Genomic DNA, 22,089 nt, shown 5'->3' with positions numbered 1-22,089 from the left:
ACTTTTGAGAATGGTTTTTGAGTGCAGAGTTATGAAAGCTCCAGAAAATCCTATATGAGAAAAGCAGCTCTAGCTAGTCAGGGAGAGTTTCATTAAAGTTTCTTGCTGTTATTAGTTTTAAATTCACTTACGTCTCCTTCAGTTTCATTTCCGGAGGCACCTGCTCTGGTGGTTTTCTGGCAGAAACACTGCAGAGGGTGGGGAGCGTTAAGTGACAGGTTGCATATTCCTCCTTGGTCTCCTAGAATTGCCTTTTTTTCCCCTCCAGTCATGCTAATTTACACACAGCTTTCATAATGAAACTTGAGCAGGCATCCTTCCCCATCTGCCCCAATTCCCAGTCCTTTTCTGCTGCACCAGCCGAGCTGCCTGATTCCACAGAAGTGGAAACCGGGCAAGCATTTCACACTTCACCCACGGGGAGGCTGTGGGTCTGATCCTGCCCCTTCAAATGCAGTTCTGGCAGAGCACAGGGAAGGAGCGGAGCAGTGTGCCAAGGCTCCCAGCCCAGGCAGGGCTGTGCTCTCCTGCATGGCAGGAGCCTCCTGCCCACCCGTTCCACGGTGGATTTAGGAGGAAGATCGCGGTTTCATGGCAGTCGTTCAGCAGCAGTGCCGGTGTCTCGGGAGGAAGCAATCGGATCAACTGCGTTAGTGCAAGGGATTATAAGAAGCCAGATGCTCTGTTAATGGACAAACATACGGCGAAGTTGCAAACTTGGCCTTTTGGGGAAATTGAAAGCAGTTTAGTTCAGGTTCAGCTCAAAGGCCTGGGAAAGCGATGGTCTATTAGTGTCGCACCAGGCTGACGGCGCACCCGCACCGCGCTCGCAGATGCTGAGGAGCCGCCGGGCAGAACCCCCGGTACGGCCGGGACTGGGCCCGGCGCTGCCCCGCAGCTCCTCGGCCTGGCAGCCACAGCCCCAAGGCTCTGAGCAGCATCTCCCGAGCCCAGCCCTCAGACTGGTGCAGGTCTGTGCCGTGCCAGCTCTCCGCAGTGCGAGGCAAGCTCTGCAGCGCTGATGAACGCACCTCGCCCCACAGTGCGGGCCCGGAGCGCAGGACGGGCAGGCCTCGGTCACCTTGGCACCCCCCGGCCATCGCTTCTGGAAAACTGCACCAGCTTTGGGCCAACCAGAGCCCTTCCCAGCCCCCAGAGAAAAGGGAAAGGAGTCAGGCTGTGAGCCCGAGTAACAAGCTGCTCGCAGCTCTGATCCCAGGGCAGCAGATCAGCATTCAAGGCTGGTGGTGGATCTGTGCTGTAACCCCTCACACGTAACCTTTGTGTTCACTGAAAATCCAGGTTGCTCTGCTAGTCTTTTCCTAGTCCATGGAAAGGGAACAGGCAATAATAGTGACTGCAGCTCCTTCTGTTTTCATTTTATTCTGTGAACAGCCACTGGTGAATCACGAGACTGCTGTTAAAGTACAATTTCAAGTTCTGCGTAAAGTTACACTGTTTAAATTTAAATAAATTCCTTCATTAGTAAATATTTCCTTCCTTCCTTCCTTCCTTCCTTCCTTCCTTCCTTCCTTCCTTCCTTCCTTCCTTCCTTCCTTCCTTCCTTCCTTCCTTCCTTCCTTCCTTCCTTCCTTCCTCCCTTCCTCCCTTCCTCCCTTCCTCCCTTCCTCCCTTCCTCCCTTCCTCCCTTCCTCCCTTCCTCCCTTCCTCCCTTCCTCCCTTCCTCCCTTCCTTCCTCCCTCCCTCCCTCCCTTCCTTCCTTCCCTCCCTCCCTTCCCTCCCTTCCCTCTTGTTATCTGAGCAGTTTCTATATCATCAAGGTGTTGAGCTGCAAGCACAGACGGCCACGCAAACAAGACCAAGGCAGATGCACAAGTTTTACACACTTTAATTAAGTTGTGGGGCTTCAGAGGAATTTGGCTCCAGCCTCTGATGCTTCCATGCCCTGTCTTCTGTTCCAGTGTGGATGTTAAATGGTGCAGAAATGGACCGTGACCTAACTTTCATGCCAGCTGATCTGGCTGTAGCTGTTTTTGTGTAACTAATTTAAAAAGATTGATTGTTGGTTAATTACATTAATGAACTGAACCAACATGGGCACAGACCAGAGCTCAGCAGTCTCCTAAGCAGTCATTAAGAATAGACATCTATCTTTTTACCTGCTTGTACAGCCTCCTGGTGGGTGGCAGAGTGTGTGGAATGGTAATTCTGAAGGTTAAATGACTTAGGGACGTAATCACAGACTGTTCACCTCTGCTCCCCCCTGCCCATATGGCCCTGCTCGTCACAGTCAAAGTCCATTTGGACAAAGTGTCTGTTGAAAGGTCTCCAGGACAGCAAGTCTGGTGGTTTCAGCTGGCCTCCTGGCAAACGCCAGTGTGTGTTATAAATCCACCAAAGCTCCCTGTTGAAAGGAATCTGTGGATTTAAACAATTTTGAAATAACTTCTCTCCCAATTAGGGTAATTCATGTTTATCAAGGTGAAAGTGTACTGAGCAGAACAGTTCACTCCTCTCTCTAGCCAGCTCATGAATATGAAGAAAGATTGAATCAATAATACATTTCTCTGATTAAATTGGTAAGTTAAAATGATCGAGTTCTTGTTTTAGCAGGTGCTCAATGGAAGATGCATTTCTGGGTGTTTATCAGTGTTGGCCTTGCATTCACCACACTTAGGTGGGAGCTGTGCAAATGTTGCCTGCCACACAAGGGCTTACAAAAGTACCTTGAGAAGTTAATAAAATGTTTGAGAGAGGGATATTGGCACATTTTCTAAACTAACTTGAAAATATTACAGAATGAATAAAGAAAATGGAGTGCATTTTATTTGCATTCCATTGGTGAAGTTTGGTGAAGTCTGTGGACATACTATTATATATCATTTGGCATTATTAGCCCACCTGTTTGCCAGATTTAGTCAAAGCAGGAAGCACTTCAGCTGAAGTTAATAAGTGTGTTGCCACTGGCTTGAGCAGAAAGAGAATGGAAGCAGGACTGGATATTATGAAAGATGGTGAGAAAAATCATCCTAGTTATTTGGGAAGTCAAGAAGGACAGGACTTTGGCACTGGTAGCCTGGAGGCAGATGTTGGTCTGTAAAGGCTGTTGTCAGACTCTTTAAAGGTGTCAGTGCTGCCACCACGGTGTTCTGCAAACCTGATCCAACAGCTGCTGGAACCAAGGAGTTGTTGCAGGGATTTCAGTCCCCTTTGGGTGATGTTGTAGGTGCCCTATGAAGTCTGGTGATTTTCAAGGAGGCTTTTCTGTGTCTCAAATTCAACACTGAGTGGGGAAGTAAGTCATAGAAAAATGGGATTGACCTGCAGTCATATGCTACAGGCTGAAAATCTGGTTTTTGTTCATTTTCAGCTCCCTCACTGGTGCATCATTGAAATGCTTTGAGGTGACAAGGGAGGAGACTTAATGCTGAAGGGTTTTTGGAGACTGGTCCATTCCCCATGGTCCCAGAGGCTTCTGTGGACTGTTAAGGGGTGAGAACCTGGGTGGTTGCACAAGGGATTTCAGGCATTGGTTCATGACACCTTAAAAATACTTTAAATGAGAGGCAGGGAAGTTGTGGAATTATGCATATGCAAATAGCATTAAATTATGGTTTTGTGTAAGATCTTATGTTTCAAGCTAATTGAAAGACAGAGGCCACTGCTGCAGGAGAAAAATATGAAAAGAAAACTATACTGAAACATAAAAGTGTTTCTGATCAAGTAAAATTCTGTTTCTGTTGAATGTTTTATTTTGTTCCAGTCACATAAATTACCATCTTTGAAATACTAAAACTCCCACAATCAGCTTTTTATAACAGAAAATAATTTACATTTAAAAGGTTTAACTGAAGCAGCTAAACCTTAGTGATGAATGTGCACATTTGGCAATAAAACAGGGAAATAGCCCACGTTTTGGAACCCATAGCTGCTATATATAATTTTAATATTATAAAGAACTAAATACAGTCTAGTGAGTGCTACAGGTATGCACTGAGATATTTGCTAGCTCCTGGGAAATGTATTCTTAAGGGTCTATAGTACTGACACAGAGCCTTGGAAATCTCCTTTAGCACTGATGGATTCTGTGATGAGAGGCAGCATGGCTTGAATGCATTTCATCCTCCACAGAAACTTATGAACTTGGTCACATTGCCATCACCAGAAACCATTTCTTTCTCAGTGCAGTAGCACCTCTCTTCCATCCTGTGCTGGGCTGACCCTGCCTGGACACCAGGTACCCACCAGAGCCACCATTGTCACTCTATAAATCCCCTTCCTCAACTGGACAGGGGGGAGAAAATACATCAAAAGGCTTGTAGGTAGAGATAAGGATGGGGAGAGATCAATTACCATTTACTGTCATCAGCAAAACAGACCTGACTTGGGGAAATTATTTTAATTTATTACCAATCAAATCACAGTAGGATAATGAAAAATAAAACCAAATCTTAAAGCCACCTTCCCTCTACCCCTCCCTTCTTCTCAGGCTTGACTGCACTCCTGATTTTCCCTCCCTTCTCCCTTCCAGTGACACAGGAGGATGGGGAATGGGGGCTGAGGTAAATTCATCCTGTTTGTCTCTGCTGCTCCTTTCCCCCACAGGGGCAGGACTCTTCATGCTGCTCCCTGCTCCAGCATGGGCTCCCACGAGATCTCAGCCCTCTTTGTGCATCCCCTGTCCCACTGTGATCCTCCATGGGCTGCAGGGACACAGCTCCCTGCCCATGTTTTGCACTAGGGGCTGCAGCAGCTCCTGCCCCTCCTGCTCTGACCTTGCTGTCTGCAGGGCTGTTCTCTCACTTCTCTCTGGCTGTAGTTGCTTTTGCACAGGGCATTTCCCCCTTCCTCAAATCTGTTTTCCCAGAGGCCCCACCCCTGTTGATGGGCTCAGCCTTGGCCAGTGATGGATCCATCCTGGAGCTGCAGGAATTGGCTCCATTGGATGTGGGGGAAGCTTCTGGCAGCTTCTCACAGAAGCCACACCTGTGGCCCCCTGCTACCTGGCCACACAAACCAAATACAAATCTTTAAATAATGAAAGAGGAGACACAATATTTTCATTCTGCAGGAACCTTGTCATCATCCTAGAAGAGATTGCAGCAGTTGTCTAAAAGGACCACAAAACAGAGACAGAAATTAGAGATAATGATTTCCCTTTCAGAATAACTGGTATGTAAGGCTTGTCTTCCCCCTGTCACATACATTCCTGATTTATCTTCTCTTCCTCTCCTCTACTCCCTGCATTAAAGGGGGAGTGGGCCATTGCTGCTATAATGCTCTTATTCCCTGCTAGAGCAGAGAAGATATATTTCAGTTTTATGCTCTCCTCAAATGTACTCAGACATATGGAAGAAATACCTTACAGGTGTTTGTATTCTTGCAGAGGCTCCAGAGAATTGAAAACCCTCTGTATTCCAACAATAATCTTTCCCTTGACCTAGTGTGCTTTATATCTCTTGTGGGAGACTGAGTCCTGCCATTACTGCAGTCAGTGAGAAAATGGGTGGAAGTTTCAGCAAAGTGGGGATGAGACCCTGGGTGTTTATTGTGGGGCTGCAGGGCCCCGTGGTGGGAGCAGCTGTGCTCAGCTTTGTGCACAACTCAGCCTGCTCCGACCGAGCCGGATGTTCCTTGACATCTACAGCATTTGCCTGGGGGATTTGGTCCTTCCTCTTATTAATATCAGAAAGTAAATTAGCTTTATGTTGCCCTTCATGTCAGACCTTTCAGGGGTCTCCTATCCTTTTAATTTAGCCTGGGTCTCTGAGGGAGAAACCCAGTAAAAACACACCGGTGTGGTGATTAGTAAGCACATTTTACATAATTACAGTGTTGGCATCTCAGGGGGGAAATGAAAGTTTGTGCTGTCCCTTTAACAGGACAATTTGATAATCCTCTTAGCATTTTCTCTTTTGGCTGATAATATTTCACACAGTTTTACTTTGTAAAATATTCCTAAAGGGAGGCTTAAGCAATAATGCACAGATTATGGAAATGACTCTCATTAAATGTAGGCAGAGACTTTAGCAAAGCCATGAACTGCTTCGAAACATGTAACCCCCATTAGGAGCTTCATTTAAATGTTTATTCACGGAGCAGTAAATGTTTATTATAGAACATTTTATTGAAACATAAATTAAAGAACCCTAATTATACATATCACAAGTATTCAAACAATATGCATTTATCAAGACTTAACTAAAGATCAGAGGTAGAGGAAATGCAGTTGTGATTTCATTTGCATCTCAGCAACACCAAATTTTTGTGAAAATACCTGGGCAAAGTGACCCTGATGGAAGGCTTAGGGCCTCAAGGCAGGTGCTCTCCAGCTATCCCTGAGCATGTGCCACCTTCCAAATTAACTTCAGAGGCACCTTTGCTGGTCATTCCCATTTGTAAAAAAGGCTGGGGGCTACCAGGTTTTTCGGTTGTTTTTGCAGAGTAATGTTTACTGCTCCTATGTGTGTGCCCATCCTTCCCTGTGAGTGCTGTAGAGGGGATGGACAATGAGCAAAGGCAGGTGATGGTCCTTGGCCTGAACTTCCCCCCACCATGCATGGACCCTCATTCCTCGACTTGCAGAGCAGCTTAGAGGTCAGGAAATACAAGTTCAAAGAATCAATCAACCTTTATTTCTAATTAGTTTATTTATTTGCTGCCTTTCAGAGGATCTCCTAAGAGATGTTCAAAGACATGTACATTTGGATCACCACTTCCAGCAAGCAGGCTTATTACCCTCATTATTGTGCCAGTTTTCTTGGGTTTGGGGCTCAAGGGGAGGGTTTGGCACTTCTCTTGCAAATGATGAAGCTGCCCTTAGCCATGGGAGTTATAACTACAGATATCAAGTGGGTTGAAAAATCTTTCTGTGCTTGTTTTCATGAGGTCTACATCCCTTTCCTAGCTCACCCACAGCTCATTTATTTAAACTTCATAGCAGTTGACATATGCATTATTTATTGAGAATGCTGAATCTGCACATTTCTGAACCTACATGTCTAAAGATGTACTCTGCTGCAAGTCCCCCACTTGGTTTGGCTTCTGAGACATTTGCAAATTCTCTTAATTTTGTTGCTTTCCAAAGTGCGTGCTTTCTGTGCTGAGCAAGTATCTTGATAATTGCTCTTCCAGAGGTAAATCCATGGTGTAAGTGTTGGTAGGGACCATTGCAAAGCTTTACTTTTCCTCCTAAGGATGCACAGTGATGCAGATTTACAAAAAGGGCCCTCATCCTCCAACTTGGTAGCACATGGACAGCCTGTGTGACTTTCTCTCCCAAGACTTGTTCCAGTTCTTTGTTTTCTTTCTTTGCAGTCTCTTTCTGTGCAACATATTTGATTCACAAAATCTTGACAACTGCCTTTGTTCTATCAACAGCTTCAACCCTTCCTGTTTTCCAGTGGCTCTTCTAGTCCATCTTCACATCTGCTGTTTCCTCTGCTGCTGCCCTGGGCTTTGAGACAGGCATGGATTTCCCTGTCCTTCCCTTTCAAGCATCAATCCTGTTCCCCTGCACATCCTGCTCTTAAGCCTGGCAGTCTGTGCCACTCCTTTCCATCTGTACCACATCCTTCTGCTCCTCACGACAGCAGAAAAGCAAAACTCACTTTTGTGTTTTAATAAACCAGAGCCAGAGGTGCTACAAGGGTGTGTCAGGCCATGCAGCCTCCCGGAATTTGGAGCAGTCCTCACCCCCAGCACGACGGAGATGCCAAGGGCCTGCATCTGTGCAGCCTCGTGCCCAAGGCTTTAGTAAAGCTGGAAAAGAAAGCACTGATTCCTAGAAATGGGGCAGTTTTGTAGGAAAGGAACGGTTTCAAGCAGTTTCCTGTCATGTTTTATTATTTTATAAAAATTAGCTCCTTTAAAGTGATCTGTCTTTGACTAATTTAGAACTCCTGAAATGGGGGGGGGGGGGGGGGGGGAACACTACTAATGCAGGCAATAATTTTAAAGGCTGTTAAAATTGAGTGTTTTAGTTGTCCAAAACTCTTTTCCTAATGTTGGGTAGGAGTTAAAAAAAAATTTAAGTTTATTTCTCCATCTCAAACTAATTCAGGACTTGGAAAAACATAAAGAACTCGTAAATACTCACTGTATAGAACTGTTTTCCCATGAAGATGACTCTGCCAGGACTTGCAGGTCAAGGGCCCTGGAAGTTGGCTTTCAGTGCCTAGAAAGAGCAGTGGTACCAGCTGTGCCTGTGGTTAGTGACACATTGGATTTGCAGGGGCAGCAGAGGGAGAGCTTCCTGCTAATGAGCTGTGGATATACAGGCAGGGCTTTCCATGGAATAACTTTGTAACAGGGACAATTGAGCAGTTAATCAGGAATAGCAAACAAGGGCTCTGTGGAAGCCCAGTTTACAGAGAGGACAAAATTGCCCTATTTTTCATGTGGCTATCTCTGTATTATGGTTGATTTTCTTTATCACCCACTAACAGTCTTACTTGGAGAATGGTTATTAGTTTGGAATTTCTACAGTTAATCTGGTAGTTTAGAAGAAGCATTATCACAGCCTCCCATAGGAAGCCCCTGTCTGTAATGGACAGGGCACTTTGCAGCAAGTGAGGTCTTACCTGAGAACCACCATCCCTTTTCCCAGTGAACTGGCTGGTGAGTGTCTCCTGGCCAGCTGGTCTTGCTGCCTGGAGCTGCTGATTCCCTGCCAGCCCTTCCTCCTGCCTGGCCACAACCACAGCAGGTCACAGCTTTTCCTGTCCTGCTGCACCATGACACTGTGGAAACCCACAGCTGCCAAGCTTTGACTGGAAAAAAAAAAGAAAAGTGACAAGGGGGAGGATGAAGCTGCATGAAGGCACAGGTCAGCCACGTTCTGCTTTTGCAGATGTAGGGAGAACAGCCCCTCCTCTGCCAATGTTGTGGCAGCTCCCCGTCCTCAGGGTCATATGACCCTTTGCCAGCTTTTCTGTATTCATGCTATAAGAACATTTTTTGCTAATAGACCCTGGGTGCTGAGCAGCTCATGTACAGACTTACATCCCTTTCAATTGGAAGTTGAGCTCCGTTGCCCTCCTAACCAGCACAGCAGCTGAGTGAACACAACATAATGTCCATGAATTATTGTAGGCAACGCCCATGTCCTCCCCAGTGGTGTGTGGCAGGCTCATCTGCTCTTCACTATTCTGGTCTACCTGGGAAATCTGTTTCAGTGTCTATTTTTGTCTAGTATTTTCACTTTAAATCCAGTGAAGTGGTGACACATTGGTTATTTGACCATAATTCAGTATATAAAACCAGCCGTAACCAGGAACATTGCTTTCTGCATGGCCTTGAGTGCTGAAGGAAAACTCACCTGATCTGAATGCTTGTTTCTCCAGCAACACAAGCTCCAGGCCTTTTGGCTGAGACTTTCTGGGCATTTTGCAGCTCTGGTTCACTGGAGAGCAGCTTTAGCGGTGTAATCCCACAAAGTCCTGTGATGCGGCCAGATTTTGGCAGTGGTGGCACGAGCGTGCTCCAGAGTGCCCATGAGCAGCCCTGTGCTCCCACAGTCCTGATTGGAATGTCATGGAGCATCCTCTTGCTGCAGGGGGAGGCCAGAGGCATCACACCCCGGCTCTGGCTCATTCGTTCCCCATGGCACTACAGATCTGTTCCTTGCAGTACATTTTCTAATGCTCTTGTCATTCTGGCTATAAAGGTCTTGAAGAAACTTCTCTTACAAGTGATTTTGCATCACCTGGTAACTCTCACCATTAGAAGTTTCTCAAACTGAGATTTTGTTTGCATTGCAAAGCAGGGGGAGCTGCAGTCGCTACCCTAGAAAACTGTCAGTCTAATAATTTTAATTTGGAAGGTCCTATAAAATCCAGCTTCCACAGCCTCCTTCCAGCTCCTGCTATTCTAAATATCCCTGACTGGAAATCTTGCCCCCAGTTTCAGAAGCAACTAGTGAGGCTCAGGCATCTTTAACTCACACAGTGCCCCCCCCCCGGGGTCTTCTGCTGCATCCTCACATTGTCACTGTTGTCACACCCAGCGTGGCAGTGTCCTGCTTCCTCCATCAGTGCCTGATGAGCAGGGATGGGCCCAAGCAATGCAAGTGTGTGCCTGCATTTGTGTGCCCTGATGTGGGTGATATTGATTGGTCCATTAGTGTAAATGTCTTGGCTGTTGTGTGTTGCTTTCCTTGCTTATTAATGAAAATCATGCAAAATGAGAGAAAAGCAATTTTTTTTAGGAAAAAAATGAAATACCATCCACAGTGACTGATTACAGCCTGCTGGAATGTGATGGGGCTGTCTGCCACCCACCAGACATGAGGATCCCCACAATAACTGGGGAAAAAAATTTAAATGCTTTATTTTGACAGTTTTGGTCAGTATTTGGATGTTGTGTTCAAGCAGTGTTTTGATGGAAGATTTGCCTAAATCTATTTGTTTAGTTAAAAAAAAAAAGCATCCCAGTATTTTGTTTCTATCTGACATATTTCAGTCAGTTGCAAAAGGTTTATTTGGATGTGTGGGTTTTTGTTTTGCTTGGAATACAAATGAAAGGAAACAACTTTAATTTGTGGGCACCTTGAAGTTATTTTTGCTACTGCCATTTAGGGAGACCTCTCCGTAGCCAGCAGTAGATGCAAAACATAAACAAAACATCTGGGATGGGAATATTCCCACTGAACCAATTCACAGGTTGGAAATGGAGCTGGTGCTTAAGTGCCTTGGTGCACTGAGGCTTTAGCAGTAACAAATAGTACTAAGGAGTAAAAATGATCAATTAAAGATCTCCTAATGAATCAAAGTATCAGCCACTCTGAGTTGAGAAGGGCAGAAGCTGAAAGGCAGATTGGAGAAAGTGTGAAATCTCCCTGTTCAGTGTTTCTGACTGCGTGGTAGCCACAGCTCTGTGCTGCATGTATTTCTTGGTAAAACTGAATGGAAGGGAAGTATGTGAAACACTGCTGCTGATCCTGTTTGTTTCTGTTTAACAAACAGTGGGGAGAGAACCAAAACCAAAAACATTAAAAAACCAAACCAAAAATGGATGACTAGAAAAAAATTACTCTCTTTTAAATTGATTGTTGTTACCTCAAACCTTGGGAATATTCATTTGTTTTGTGATACTGTTGATGGATTCTGCTATGCAGCCTGGCAGTGTGTGAGAACATAATGCATGTAGTATAGGTGACTAACCCCTGAGAACATCCCCACCGATGCCAAGTGGCCCATATGCTCTCATAAACACTTTTTATTCTTTTTTTTTTTCCATACTGATCATAAGAGCCCATTTTGGGTAGAAGATCACATTAGGCTCATTCATTACCTGCTGTGCTGGTCTGTGCATCTGCAGTGCAGCATCTCTGCACTGAGCTTTGGACTCATCCCTGCGTGTTTTCTGATATCCAAATCGTCTGTCACGGGTATGCACAGATCTTCTCCTGTGTGTGTCCTGGAGCATTCTGCACCAGAGATAAAAATTATGCTTAAAGATGGCGAAACTTCTGGGGAATATGGTTGTTGATAGCTGATGTTAGGTTTTATATATATATCATCAAGAGAAATTCCTGCAAATTGATACTTGTAGCAAAACTATCATTCCTTGTAGCAGAAGAGAAGAAAACTGACTGGCAGATGAACTGGCTCTGAATAAATTTAAAATCAAATGAGAACAACAGGTGTGAGACAGGAGTGAAATTTTACAGTATCCCTGCAAACTTTAATCGACACTTTTATTTTTCTTGAAGGTCTGTCCAAAAGCGAAATTTCAGGCCTAGGGCTACTGAAGACCGTCTTTAAAGTTGCTTTGTGATTTTGGGCAATACATCATACGAGCAGTGATGTTCAGATGATACATTGCACTAATACATCACAGGAGCACTTTTGCTCTTATGATATATTAGTATAATACACTATCAGAACACTATCACTGATATATTACTCAAAAACACAGTTTCTGACCCTCAAGATTCACCCTCATCTCTAGTCTGAATACACTGAAAGCTGTGGATAATGATAAGAATAAGAAATAACATATTCGGTTTCTCTAGGGTAAAGCTGAGAAAAAAAATAGTGTGGTATTTGGAATATTTCATTAACTGAAACATCCTTGTGTTTTCATTTTATTCACTGAGCAAATGGTATTATGGATAGAAGCTAACACAATATAGGTGTGTTTGAATTTTCTTACAAATAGCCTAAGAAAACCTTCTTTTATATTTCATATTTCATTATAGACTTAAGCCATGTTTTGAGAATGTTTCCATGAGGTGCAGGAGTTTCAGCTGATTTCTACCTCATCAAATTGAATCAGGTGCAAGCTATCTAAATTCTATGCGAACCATTTGGTGCTGTTTGTGATGCAGTAATTTATTTTTTAAAGGATTTAGGCACCATCTAAAAAGATCTGAAGATGCATAAATGTGATCTATCACTCAGATTATTTGCAGCCTCTCCTCACTGAGGTGTTGGGTTTTTTTCCCTGAAGAATTATTCTCAGTTGTTGTTTTTCTTTACTCAAGAGTGAAAGACAAAGGGAAAAAGAAAAAAAGAATGCATTGCAATGTTGTTAGTAGTTGAATTTACTACAGAAAAGTATTTTTCCTGATAGAGTTTGCGTCTTGAGGAAGTCTTTTTGGTATGAAGAGAGTGTCAGAAAAAAAAAAGAAAGGTAACAGTAATAACACCACACTAAGGTGCCAAGTCATATATTTGTGTTCTTGTCCATAATTTTGTTTGTATTCCCCAGATCTCATCAGCACTTTTGACAAAAACACATCACCATTCACCTCCTCTCCAAACTGGGTCAGTGCTCAGCCCTGCTACCCCGTGGGCCATGGCCCAGTGCCAGGGGAGGGACACACTTCAGGCTCTGCCAAACTGGGCTCATATCCTTGTGCCTCACTGCTTTTGGGCCGCCTGGCACTCTGTCCCTGCAGTTGTGTCTCCAGCATGAGTCTTGTGCCCCACAGGTTTGAGTATTTGGACTACAGCCTCTGGGGAGGAAAGGAAATATTTTAATGGGGTTTTTTAAAGTCTCTTTTACCTTGTGAGAAGCACTGTCCTGTCTGCCAGCTCTTCTGCCCACATGCTGTCCGTGGTGTGGCAGCAGCTGCCCTGTCCCCAGACAGGGAGCCCTGAGCCCAGGCTGCCCACACGAGCTCTCCATCTCCAGCACCTTCTTATTCCCATCTATTTCAAAGCCACAATGCTCAGCTCCAAGGGACATTGTTATTTCAAAGCTGTGGCTAAATATGTCTCTGACTGACAACTATGAATAATTCCACAGAGCCCCTAAACTTCCAGGCATTTCAATCTGAAGCTCATATAATTCACCAGGGCTGCTCTCTCATGTTTTTCATCTTTTATATTCTCCAAAGAGTTGAGATACAGTTATGGAACAGGTTAATGTATTTTCCTCTGAATATAATGCTGTGGGAGCCTGTGCACAGTTACTTGTGTGTGTTGAGAATAATGCTGACAGTTCAGAAAAGAAAGTCATGAACTCGATAATCATTATTTTGTTTCACATTTTCAGCATGTTCATGTCCACGTGCTGCCAAGGAGGGCTGGAGACTTCAGCAGGAATGATGATGTCTACGAGGAGGTAAGAGTTACACTCCTTCTTTCTTCAGAGTTGGTTTTGCTGTTAGTAAATTGCTTTAATGGCCCAGGCCCTCCCATGGGTGGAGGGATGGGATCTCTGCATTTTTATTTCTTGCAAAGATCCTGTTACAGCACCAAGATCTATACTGAGATTTCCTTGTGAGCTCCCTCTCTGAGGGAGGATACAGTTGACACCTTTGGTACTTCAGTCTGTCACTGCACACAGGGTGCATCTCTACAAATAATTGCGGTCACTTATTTTGAGGGCACAGGGAAAAAGGGTGACCACATGGTCAGCATGGCATGCAGGAAGTGTGTTCTCTGCCAGCTGCTTGCCTGGGGTGCCAAACCTCCCCCTTCCAAGCAGAGAAAAAACAGGCAGCTTGTTACAGCTCAATCACAAATTGCCTTCTGGCCTGATTTTTGTAGGGCTCTGCTCAGCTCTGGACAAATCACATTGTAGCCCCAAAGATGGAAATTAAAGAGCAACTCTGCATATAGATGGAATATCAGCATGTGTGCAGATTGTGCAGCAGAGCTCGGCTCATGAGCTGTTCCAGTGTGACTGAATCACTGGCTTTTGTTTAAATGAACAATTGTACTGGCATTAACAAAAAGTTTTCCCCAGTTTGACAGCTGTCATAATGATTCTATGAAAAAATCTCACTATTGTTACATTTACGGCTTGTTCTTCGTGGGTTTGGTGGGATCCTCTATCTGAAATATGACATCTCCTTCTCTTTCTGAAAGTAATTAATATAAACTTGTTCATTGCTACTGCAATACCATCTGCTTGAAAGAGACGTCGTGACATTTTCTGCTTTTGTATTTTTTCCTTTGTGATATCTACATGACGACAAGTCTCCACTCACAAAAAAAAAAATAGTGGAGTGTTTTAAAGTTTCTCAATTACTTAAATATGCAAAAATGGAGAAAAAAAGGGTATTACTGACAAGTTATGTGAAGTGTAGTGCCTGAAAATTCCACTAGTAAGGGTAAAACTTAATGAGACTGCTGAGCAAGGAGATCCAGTGGAAGTAAATGATGGCAATCTTTGCTGGTGTGCTGGCTAAAAGCAGTTGAATGAGACAAAAGTTAATAGGGTTAAAGGCTTGTCAGGCACTGGAAGAGGCTGTTCAGGGAAGTGGTGGAGTCACCATCCCTGGAGGTGTTTAAAAGATGTGTAGATGGGGCTCTCAGGAACGTGGGTCACTGATGGGTTTGGCAGTGCTGGCTTGATGGCTGGATTCAGAGACCTGACAGGTGTTTTCCACCTAAAATATTGTATGGTTCTATGATCTGTTCCTTTTCACATGTGTTAAGGGGTTTCAGATGCTGCATCAACCCATCAAATCTCTTTCCGTTTCTGTCATATTTAGAATTCCATTTGCTTCTTTTTAAACACAATTATTTCTCCCTTGTTATAGCTAAACAGAAACAGGCAAAACTCTAATGAACTAGACTATATATTTAGTGTTGCTAGATGCAAAAGGGTGGCAAATTGGGGAAGAATTTCTTTTTTATTTTGTCATTTCCAATTACAGCAATTGTAGGTGTTGCTTTTAGCAAACAGGAACCATAAATATTTAGACATAGATGTGATAATGTATCTTTTAGCAGAAGAATGTATAGCCTCAGAGTCTAACTAGGTATTCTTGAACACCACAGAGCTAGCTTGCTTTTGTACAGACTGTAGCTGAAGAAAGATTTCATTTTTTTTAGGGTGCCAGGGAAACAAAAACACATTTCCTGCTATAAAAAGTTTGGTGCTGAGTTCTATCACTGTCTGGATTGAGGATGGAGGGACTTAAGCAATTTGCTATCATAGGAGAATAAAGCTATTTTGAAAAATGAAAAAGGGGCAAATTATTGAAAATACAGCTGACTTTGGAAATAATTTGGAGCTTATGTCAGTACAGCAAAAACATTTTGATATAATGCATCTCTGTGTGATGTCAGCAAGTCATATCCTTTTGACAAGAAGATACTTTAAAAGATTTAGGAAGATATGTAGATCGTGGTGGGGCAACAGGCTGGAAATCAACAAGGGATAAAGTACCATTAGGTGAGATATGGGTACTGGAGAGAGCTTTAAATCTATTTTTCATGAAATTTCTACTTTAAAAATCCAAAACCAGTTCGTAAACTACTTCATTTCCATGTGTTTGAGTGATAGATGGAGTTGTAGGCAAAGATAGATGGACTTTAGGCAGCAAAGACCACCTTCCAAGATCATCCCAACAGCCTTTTCCTTGTAAAATGTGACATGGAGGCTGATCAGCCTCCCTCAAACAGTCTGGGCAATTGTAAAGCACACCGAGGATAAATTGTGCATATTGCAGTGCCTGGTTTAGCTACCACAGCTAAAGGTTTAACAGCAATTGGGAGCAATTTTCACAGGCTCTGGGTCTCAGCTCTGGCTCAACATGTCTTTTGCAAACCCCTTTCTATCTGTAAGTGCCTTGGAGCTCTCCAAGCTCTGCAGTTGTCATCTGTATATGCTCAGCAGATTGCTGATAAATCCCACTGCTCTTAGTCTGACAGTGAAAGGAATGCCCAGATGCTGAGACATCACTCCTCTTAGGAGCCTTCTAGAATTGAGACAGCCAGAAACAACTTGCTGTCTCTCACTGTCTGCTTAATTTCTCTCATTTTGGAGTTTTGGAGTGACCATTCATCTGATGGAAAAGGCAGAAGAAAGCACATCAGGTTGTTCCCTGCTTAGTCTGTTTACTGGGCTCTGCGATCTTCAGGCTTTTGGCTCTGAAGGTCTGACACAGCCCTGTCTAAAGCAGTTTTTAAGTGTAAAGAGTATAATTAAAGGTAAGGTGTTTCTTAGCACTTGTATTTTAATCAGGTATCTGAAGGACACAAATGTCTGCTGATTTCTGGACATATTTTTAGAACTGTGGCAGTGGAAAATTAATTGTAGAAGGAATAAAACAGGGTCTGACACTTATTTCACAGCACCTTCTCTAAGGCACTCCTTGGTAGAATGTGTCACTTAATATTTTAGGGTTTTTTTTCCTTAGTGCATATGAAAGAAGTCACTGTGTGGTTTGTCCAAGATACAAAGAGAATCACTAATAGTAAAAAAAAATCTTCATTTAATATTTTAGATGTATTTCCTCTGCATCTTTGCAGGGCTATTTCTTGGAAGGATATTTCCTGGGAAGTGTTAGTTATCCACTCTCTGGGCTCACTGTAGTGGAAAGCTAAAGCTACAGTTTATCAGTTCTTACATTTCTCTGCAATTATTTGAAGCCTAATCCTGCAAGTGTGCACATGCCAAAGTTAAATTGGTCTTACAGGATTTTTTATAGGATAAGGCCCTTCATCTTTTACTATTGCTAGATTACTTTTCTCATCTTCATCTTGAATAGTTCCTATTCATTGATTCTTTATTTCTTGGACAGCAGAACAATAGCAGCTGAATATTAGGAAAACCTTCCGTTAGAATAACTCTTTATACCTCTGTATTTTCTGTTTGGTTTGAAAGAGATTATATTTTACATTTATTAATCAAGGAACTTAAAAGCCTCTTATGAAGTAGTTGCTTGCTTTGAAGTAGATGAGTTCTTTGCTATTATAAGGGCATGTCACAGTGACTGATAAGAATTTGGTATGAAAGGACATTTTTACTGTAGAACAGTCCCCAAGTGTTGTTGCAGTCAGCACAAGTACTGCAGTTGATGGAGATCATCGTGTCCAAGACATTCAAGAACATTATCCTGAAAAGCCTTGGCACTTCCAGGCATCTGTGGGCAGCCCTCATTCAGTGGGTGTTTGAAAAGTCCATAGCACAGCCTGTCCCTGGTCTCCACTGAGTGGTTAGCCATTACTGCAATATAAATAACATTCATCATCCTTTAGGCTGGCAGGTAATAGCTGCACTGGGCCAGAGACGATGGGGCTCTCTCAGAAAGGAAGACTCAATCAAAACTCTGCACTCCTGTTATGAGTGCTGACCTCAATAAGTTAATTTTGAGGCTGACAGACTCGGATGGGTAAGGGCAGCCTGGCCTCTTGGTGAAACCCTGAGCATCCCTGGCATGCTGAGGTGAGTTTTGTGGGGCACACCCTTGTTCCTCCCCAGATTCTGTGTTTCACTTGGTGCCTGCAGCCTCCTGTAACAGATGCAGCTGGCACAGCAATGCACACCCAGGGCTGTGCAGGGCAAAGAGTGCCCAGCCCTTCACCAGCCTTGCTCTCATGCCCTCCTCGTTTCACTGCTTGTCTGCAGTTCCCAGCCTAGACTGGAAAACACTGAAAAAGGGGAAAGTGTGAAAAAGAGAGGTTAACCCAAACCCCTGTGTCTCCATCCTCCTCTGCCTGCCAGACCTGCGTCATGGATCTCTTCTAATGAACCTGAGTGAAACTTCCTACTGTGAGTTCTTCAGTAATTTATGAAATTTTGTAAAAAGCCAGCAAAAGAATTCGCTTCATGTTATCCTCCTTCCCCTCTGGCATTCAGGCAAGCAGTGAGAGACTCACTTAGGAAAAGATACTTTGACTTAGTGATCTCATTCAGCATGTTATGCTAAATAATTTTAGCAAGAATACCTATTAGTAATCATTTCCAGTTCCAGGAAGGATGAAGGAGGCATTTTGGCATATGAGTCAAGAACCTGCTGGGCTGTTTCTTCAGGCTGGCAACACAGGAGAGCTGTGGTGATTTCAGAAGTTTAGTCAAACAAGCCTGAAGTTTAATTCTCCCTGAATGGCTTTGACTGTGACAAGCCATCACTCCGAGCTGCAGACAGCATCCTGCCTGCTGCTGGGCACTGAGCCTGGCACAGGGCTGGAAACCTGCACAGCTGCACTGAGCTGCTTAAAGGGCTTAAAGGTAAGGTATGAAGTAAAAAGATAAATAAGCCCTCATCCAGGTCCTGCGAGACAAAATGGAAAGATGCCCAACAGCTCCTGTGAGCATCAGATTGAACTATTCATGAAAATTAATGGCATGCAGAGCTAATAGGCTGTTCCTTGGCCTCAGAATGATATTGTACCTTCTGGGAACATATTGTAGCCTGCTGGGAGATCAGTCTGCTGTGTCTGAACTCCCTTGGGGCCAGACTCTGCTCTCTCTGCACCCTGCATGGTTAAACCCATAGAAAAAGACAGAAGCAGCACAGAATCTTAGTTTTGTGGGGTGTTTTTTAAAGCTCTGGTTTTCCCAGGTACAAGTTTATTTCCTAATCTCCTGATGGAGCAGCAAAAAAATTCTTCCCAGTGGGCTTCAGGTTTTACCCCGGTCTTGCCAATGCTGCTTTTTCTGACTGCAAGCATCAGAGGAGGTTCTCCTAGCCAAGGAGGATGAGCCTTTCCTAATTGATTCCTGAGTCTTGTGATATTTTAGTGACTCCAGCAGGGCAGGGCAGAGGAACTGTGTGTGAATATTCCCAGCTGGGAGTATTGCAATAGAACCTAGAACTGTGCCAATAATTATGGTTTTGATCTTGTAGATGGATGGACAAAAAATCATTTTTAGTTAACCTGAAACAGTGGTTTTTCCCATCAAATGAATTTCTTTTTTGATTTAAACAGGATTATTTATTTTCTGGATCATAACATTTTGTCTGATTAGGATTGGAAATCCTCTGGATAATTCTGGAATGCCCTGCAAGCTTATTCCATGTCCTCAACCTACATGAGGCAAAACTGACAAATTTGTCAGTAAGGCCCAGTATCAGTCCTGGGAGACATCATAGGGACACATTTATCTCCCTAGATGAAAACCCCACTGTTTGTGGTATTTTCTGCCCTTTCCAGCCCTGTGAGGTAGTTCTTAATTTGACTCCTGAAATCTCTGAGACCTTCTCCTACACTGTCTGTGTCACTGACTTACTTTAAGATAACAGGATATCATAATGTGGTCTGATTAAGAACCATTTCATTCATTGTGATATCTAACATAGGATCTAGAGAAATGGAAACAGCTCAGCTATAGGAAGGAATTAGAAGTGGTTGAAGGTTTGCCATTAAGGCAGCCATCCCTCATGATCACACATCTGCCCTTTACACCTAGGCTTTGTCTGGAAGGCAGTGTGCATTTGGCATTTTACATACCATGGATCAACCTCATTGCCCTCTACTCTGGCTGTCTCTCTGCATTCCATCACTGCTCTTGATGCTTCTTACCCTCTCCTGCCTCAGGGATTTCACAATCATTGTCCTTCCAGGTTAAAAACATTGGCTACCAGGATCCACTTACATTTCATCTATAATATAGTAGATGCAAATTTTTGTGACCATTGCAAAAGATCTCTTGGCTCCTTGTGTAGGATGTTTATTGTGTTTAGCTCAGTGGAGTATTTGCTCTTCTGTGTCCTTGATGGTACTTCATTGGCAAGTGACTTTGTGACAAAAAACCACAGACCAAGGACAGCTTGCTGATAAGAAGATTAAAGTGAACATGGTCTCTGAGGCCTGATCATGCTGTCAGTGCTTAGACTTGCTCAGATGCTTCCTGTGTATTCCCAGCCCTGAGGTAAAACTGTCTTCAGATCTCTGCTTATCCTTTGAGGAATGTAGGTTGAACTCATTCTGGTGGGGAGAACATGCCCTATTGGTATCCTAGGTACTCATCTTTTTGGAATTGATGGTATGAAATGCAAACAAACCTATCAGGGAGCTGCCATTTTCTAAAGAGAGATTTTTCTTTGCCAAATTAAAACGCTGCCTTAAGCTTCAAATGAAATTCTCCCCTATTCCCTTTAAGGCTCAGGATATTGGAGCAGGTAGTTGGTAAGCACAAACCAAATCACGCCAAAATTCAGTGCAGACCTGGCAAGGGATTAAAGCCAGAAGAGAAGCTGATGATGAAATGAGGATAGAATGAGAATGGATTTTATCTTTTGTTGCAGTGGTTTTGCCAGGAAAGCAATGCAAAGTAACCACAGACCTGTTGCCATACTGGGGGCAAAGAAAGTGTTATTTCAGTTTGAGAAAGGAAATTTTAATAATACATTGCAGCAGAGTGAGAATTTAGTTTAACAGAGTGTTAGCATAATTGTGCACAATTTGGTTTTATTTAAATACATTAAGCACCATTGTTTCTTTTCCATGTTAAGGATTGACTTTGCTGCTAGGTTGCAGCAGTTTTCCTTAATTGCTTTAATCCTTGGCCTTACGGAAATGAATACTTTAAATTCACACTTGTTAAGTACACTGCTAATGAAGAACAGGCTTTAGCAATATTTGGTGGGCCCAAACTATATGTAAAAAAAAAAAAAAAGAGAGAGAAAGCAAAGAGAGAAAGAAAAAAAAAAAGGAGAAGCTAATCACCAACCATTCTGTTAATGCTTATTTTAATCATCTTGCCTGCCCTTGCTGGCAGACAGAGCCATTTGGCTGCAGAGGCAGGAGGCAGTGATCGCCTCAAATGGCACTGATGTTGAGAATTGGGCCCAGGAGGACAATCTGACTTGTCAGTTTATATAGACATAAAGCTTCATTGTTGTGCACAGACACAACTAGCTTTTTAAAAGCCTATTTCCCTCCTGATGATGTGAGAATCTGCTCCCCTCTCTCCTACTGTTCTCCAGCCCTCAGATTTATTAGATTGTGTTTGTAGCCCTGCTCAGTGTTTCTGTGGTGCCATGGGGGCAGGTGGGGACCAGCAGTGCCACGAGCAGAGCACAGTGACCAAATGCCCAGCTTTGAACAGGGACCTGTGGGGGCTGAGGGAGTAAAGAGCTGTGACTGCACACTGGGTCATGTCTCCTCAGAGAGTTTTAACATACTGATATAGATCTCGATGGAATATTCTCTGTGGAATTAAGTCTGTGTTTTAAAACATACAGGATGCTCAGAAGAGAGGAGCTAACAGCATTTCCTTGGGGGCCAGAAGTGAAACATCTCCAAAATTCAATTAATTACCAGAAACGTATGATCTGTTTTCAAAAACAGCTCATGCTGCTGTTTTGCACGTGTAGGAAACTTTTATCTCTCTGACAACTAAGAGTTGCAGCTAGCAAAGTGAGCTTACAACTTCTTCTGGCTGCCTGTGCCTCCCTGTGCTGCAGGGAGCCCCTGGAAGGGTTTCAAATAGCTCAGTGCAGCACTTTTCCCATTTCAGCTTTTGTGTCCTGCAAATTGGAGAAAGTGACAACTGGTGCCCACATCGAACAGTGGCATTTACTGCTCCAAGGAAAAGAAAGCTTCAAAATGCTGCTTGGCTGAGTTACAAGCCAATTATAGCTACCCAAGCACAGGTATTCCAAAAAAACAGGGACACGGAGGTAAGGCAGCCTTTTTCCCACTTTGCCCAGATAGCTGGAGCATTGTGTATGAGATTATAAAGAATCCCTTCCTGCATTTAATTGCAGAAATTTTTCATAGGTTTGTGGTAAACATACAAGCAAATCCAGCCGAAACATTTGTTTCTTCCTTTTGCTATGTAAATTACTTCAGTGTACTGGTGTTTTATTTCTAGGGATTGTAATCACTGTGGAAGTGGGAAGGTATTGCAACAAATAGAGTTTTAATGGAAAGCCTGTTTTAGAATTTCTCTTTTCTTTGAACAATGACCTTTTTTTTTCTTTTTTTGTAAGGA

At 43.4% G+C, this 22,089-nt stretch overlaps 1 protein-coding gene across 4 annotated transcripts in view; it reads left to right on the top strand.

The window, feature by feature from the left end:
- Nucleotides 1-22,089, top strand: part of FHIT (fragile histidine triad diadenosine triphosphatase) — a 517,045-nt gene that overhangs the window by 420,543 nt on the left and 74,413 nt on the right. For all 4 annotated transcript variants that reach the window (XM_064432894.1, XM_064432897.1, XM_064432896.1 and 1 more), the window contains one exon: nucleotides 13,465-13,533. In XM_064432894.1, coding sequence (XP_064288964.1) covers nucleotides 13,465-13,533 — 69 coding nt within the window. The remainder of the gene's footprint in view (nucleotides 1-13,464; nucleotides 13,534-22,089) is intronic.

Source organism: Passer domesticus, chromosome 9 (genome assembly GCF_036417665.1).
Source record: "Passer domesticus isolate bPasDom1 chromosome 9, bPasDom1.hap1, whole genome shotgun sequence".
NCBI lineage: Eukaryota > Metazoa > Chordata > Aves > Passeriformes > Passeridae > Passer > Passer domesticus.
This window is presented reverse-complemented; position numbering and strand designations above follow the sequence as displayed.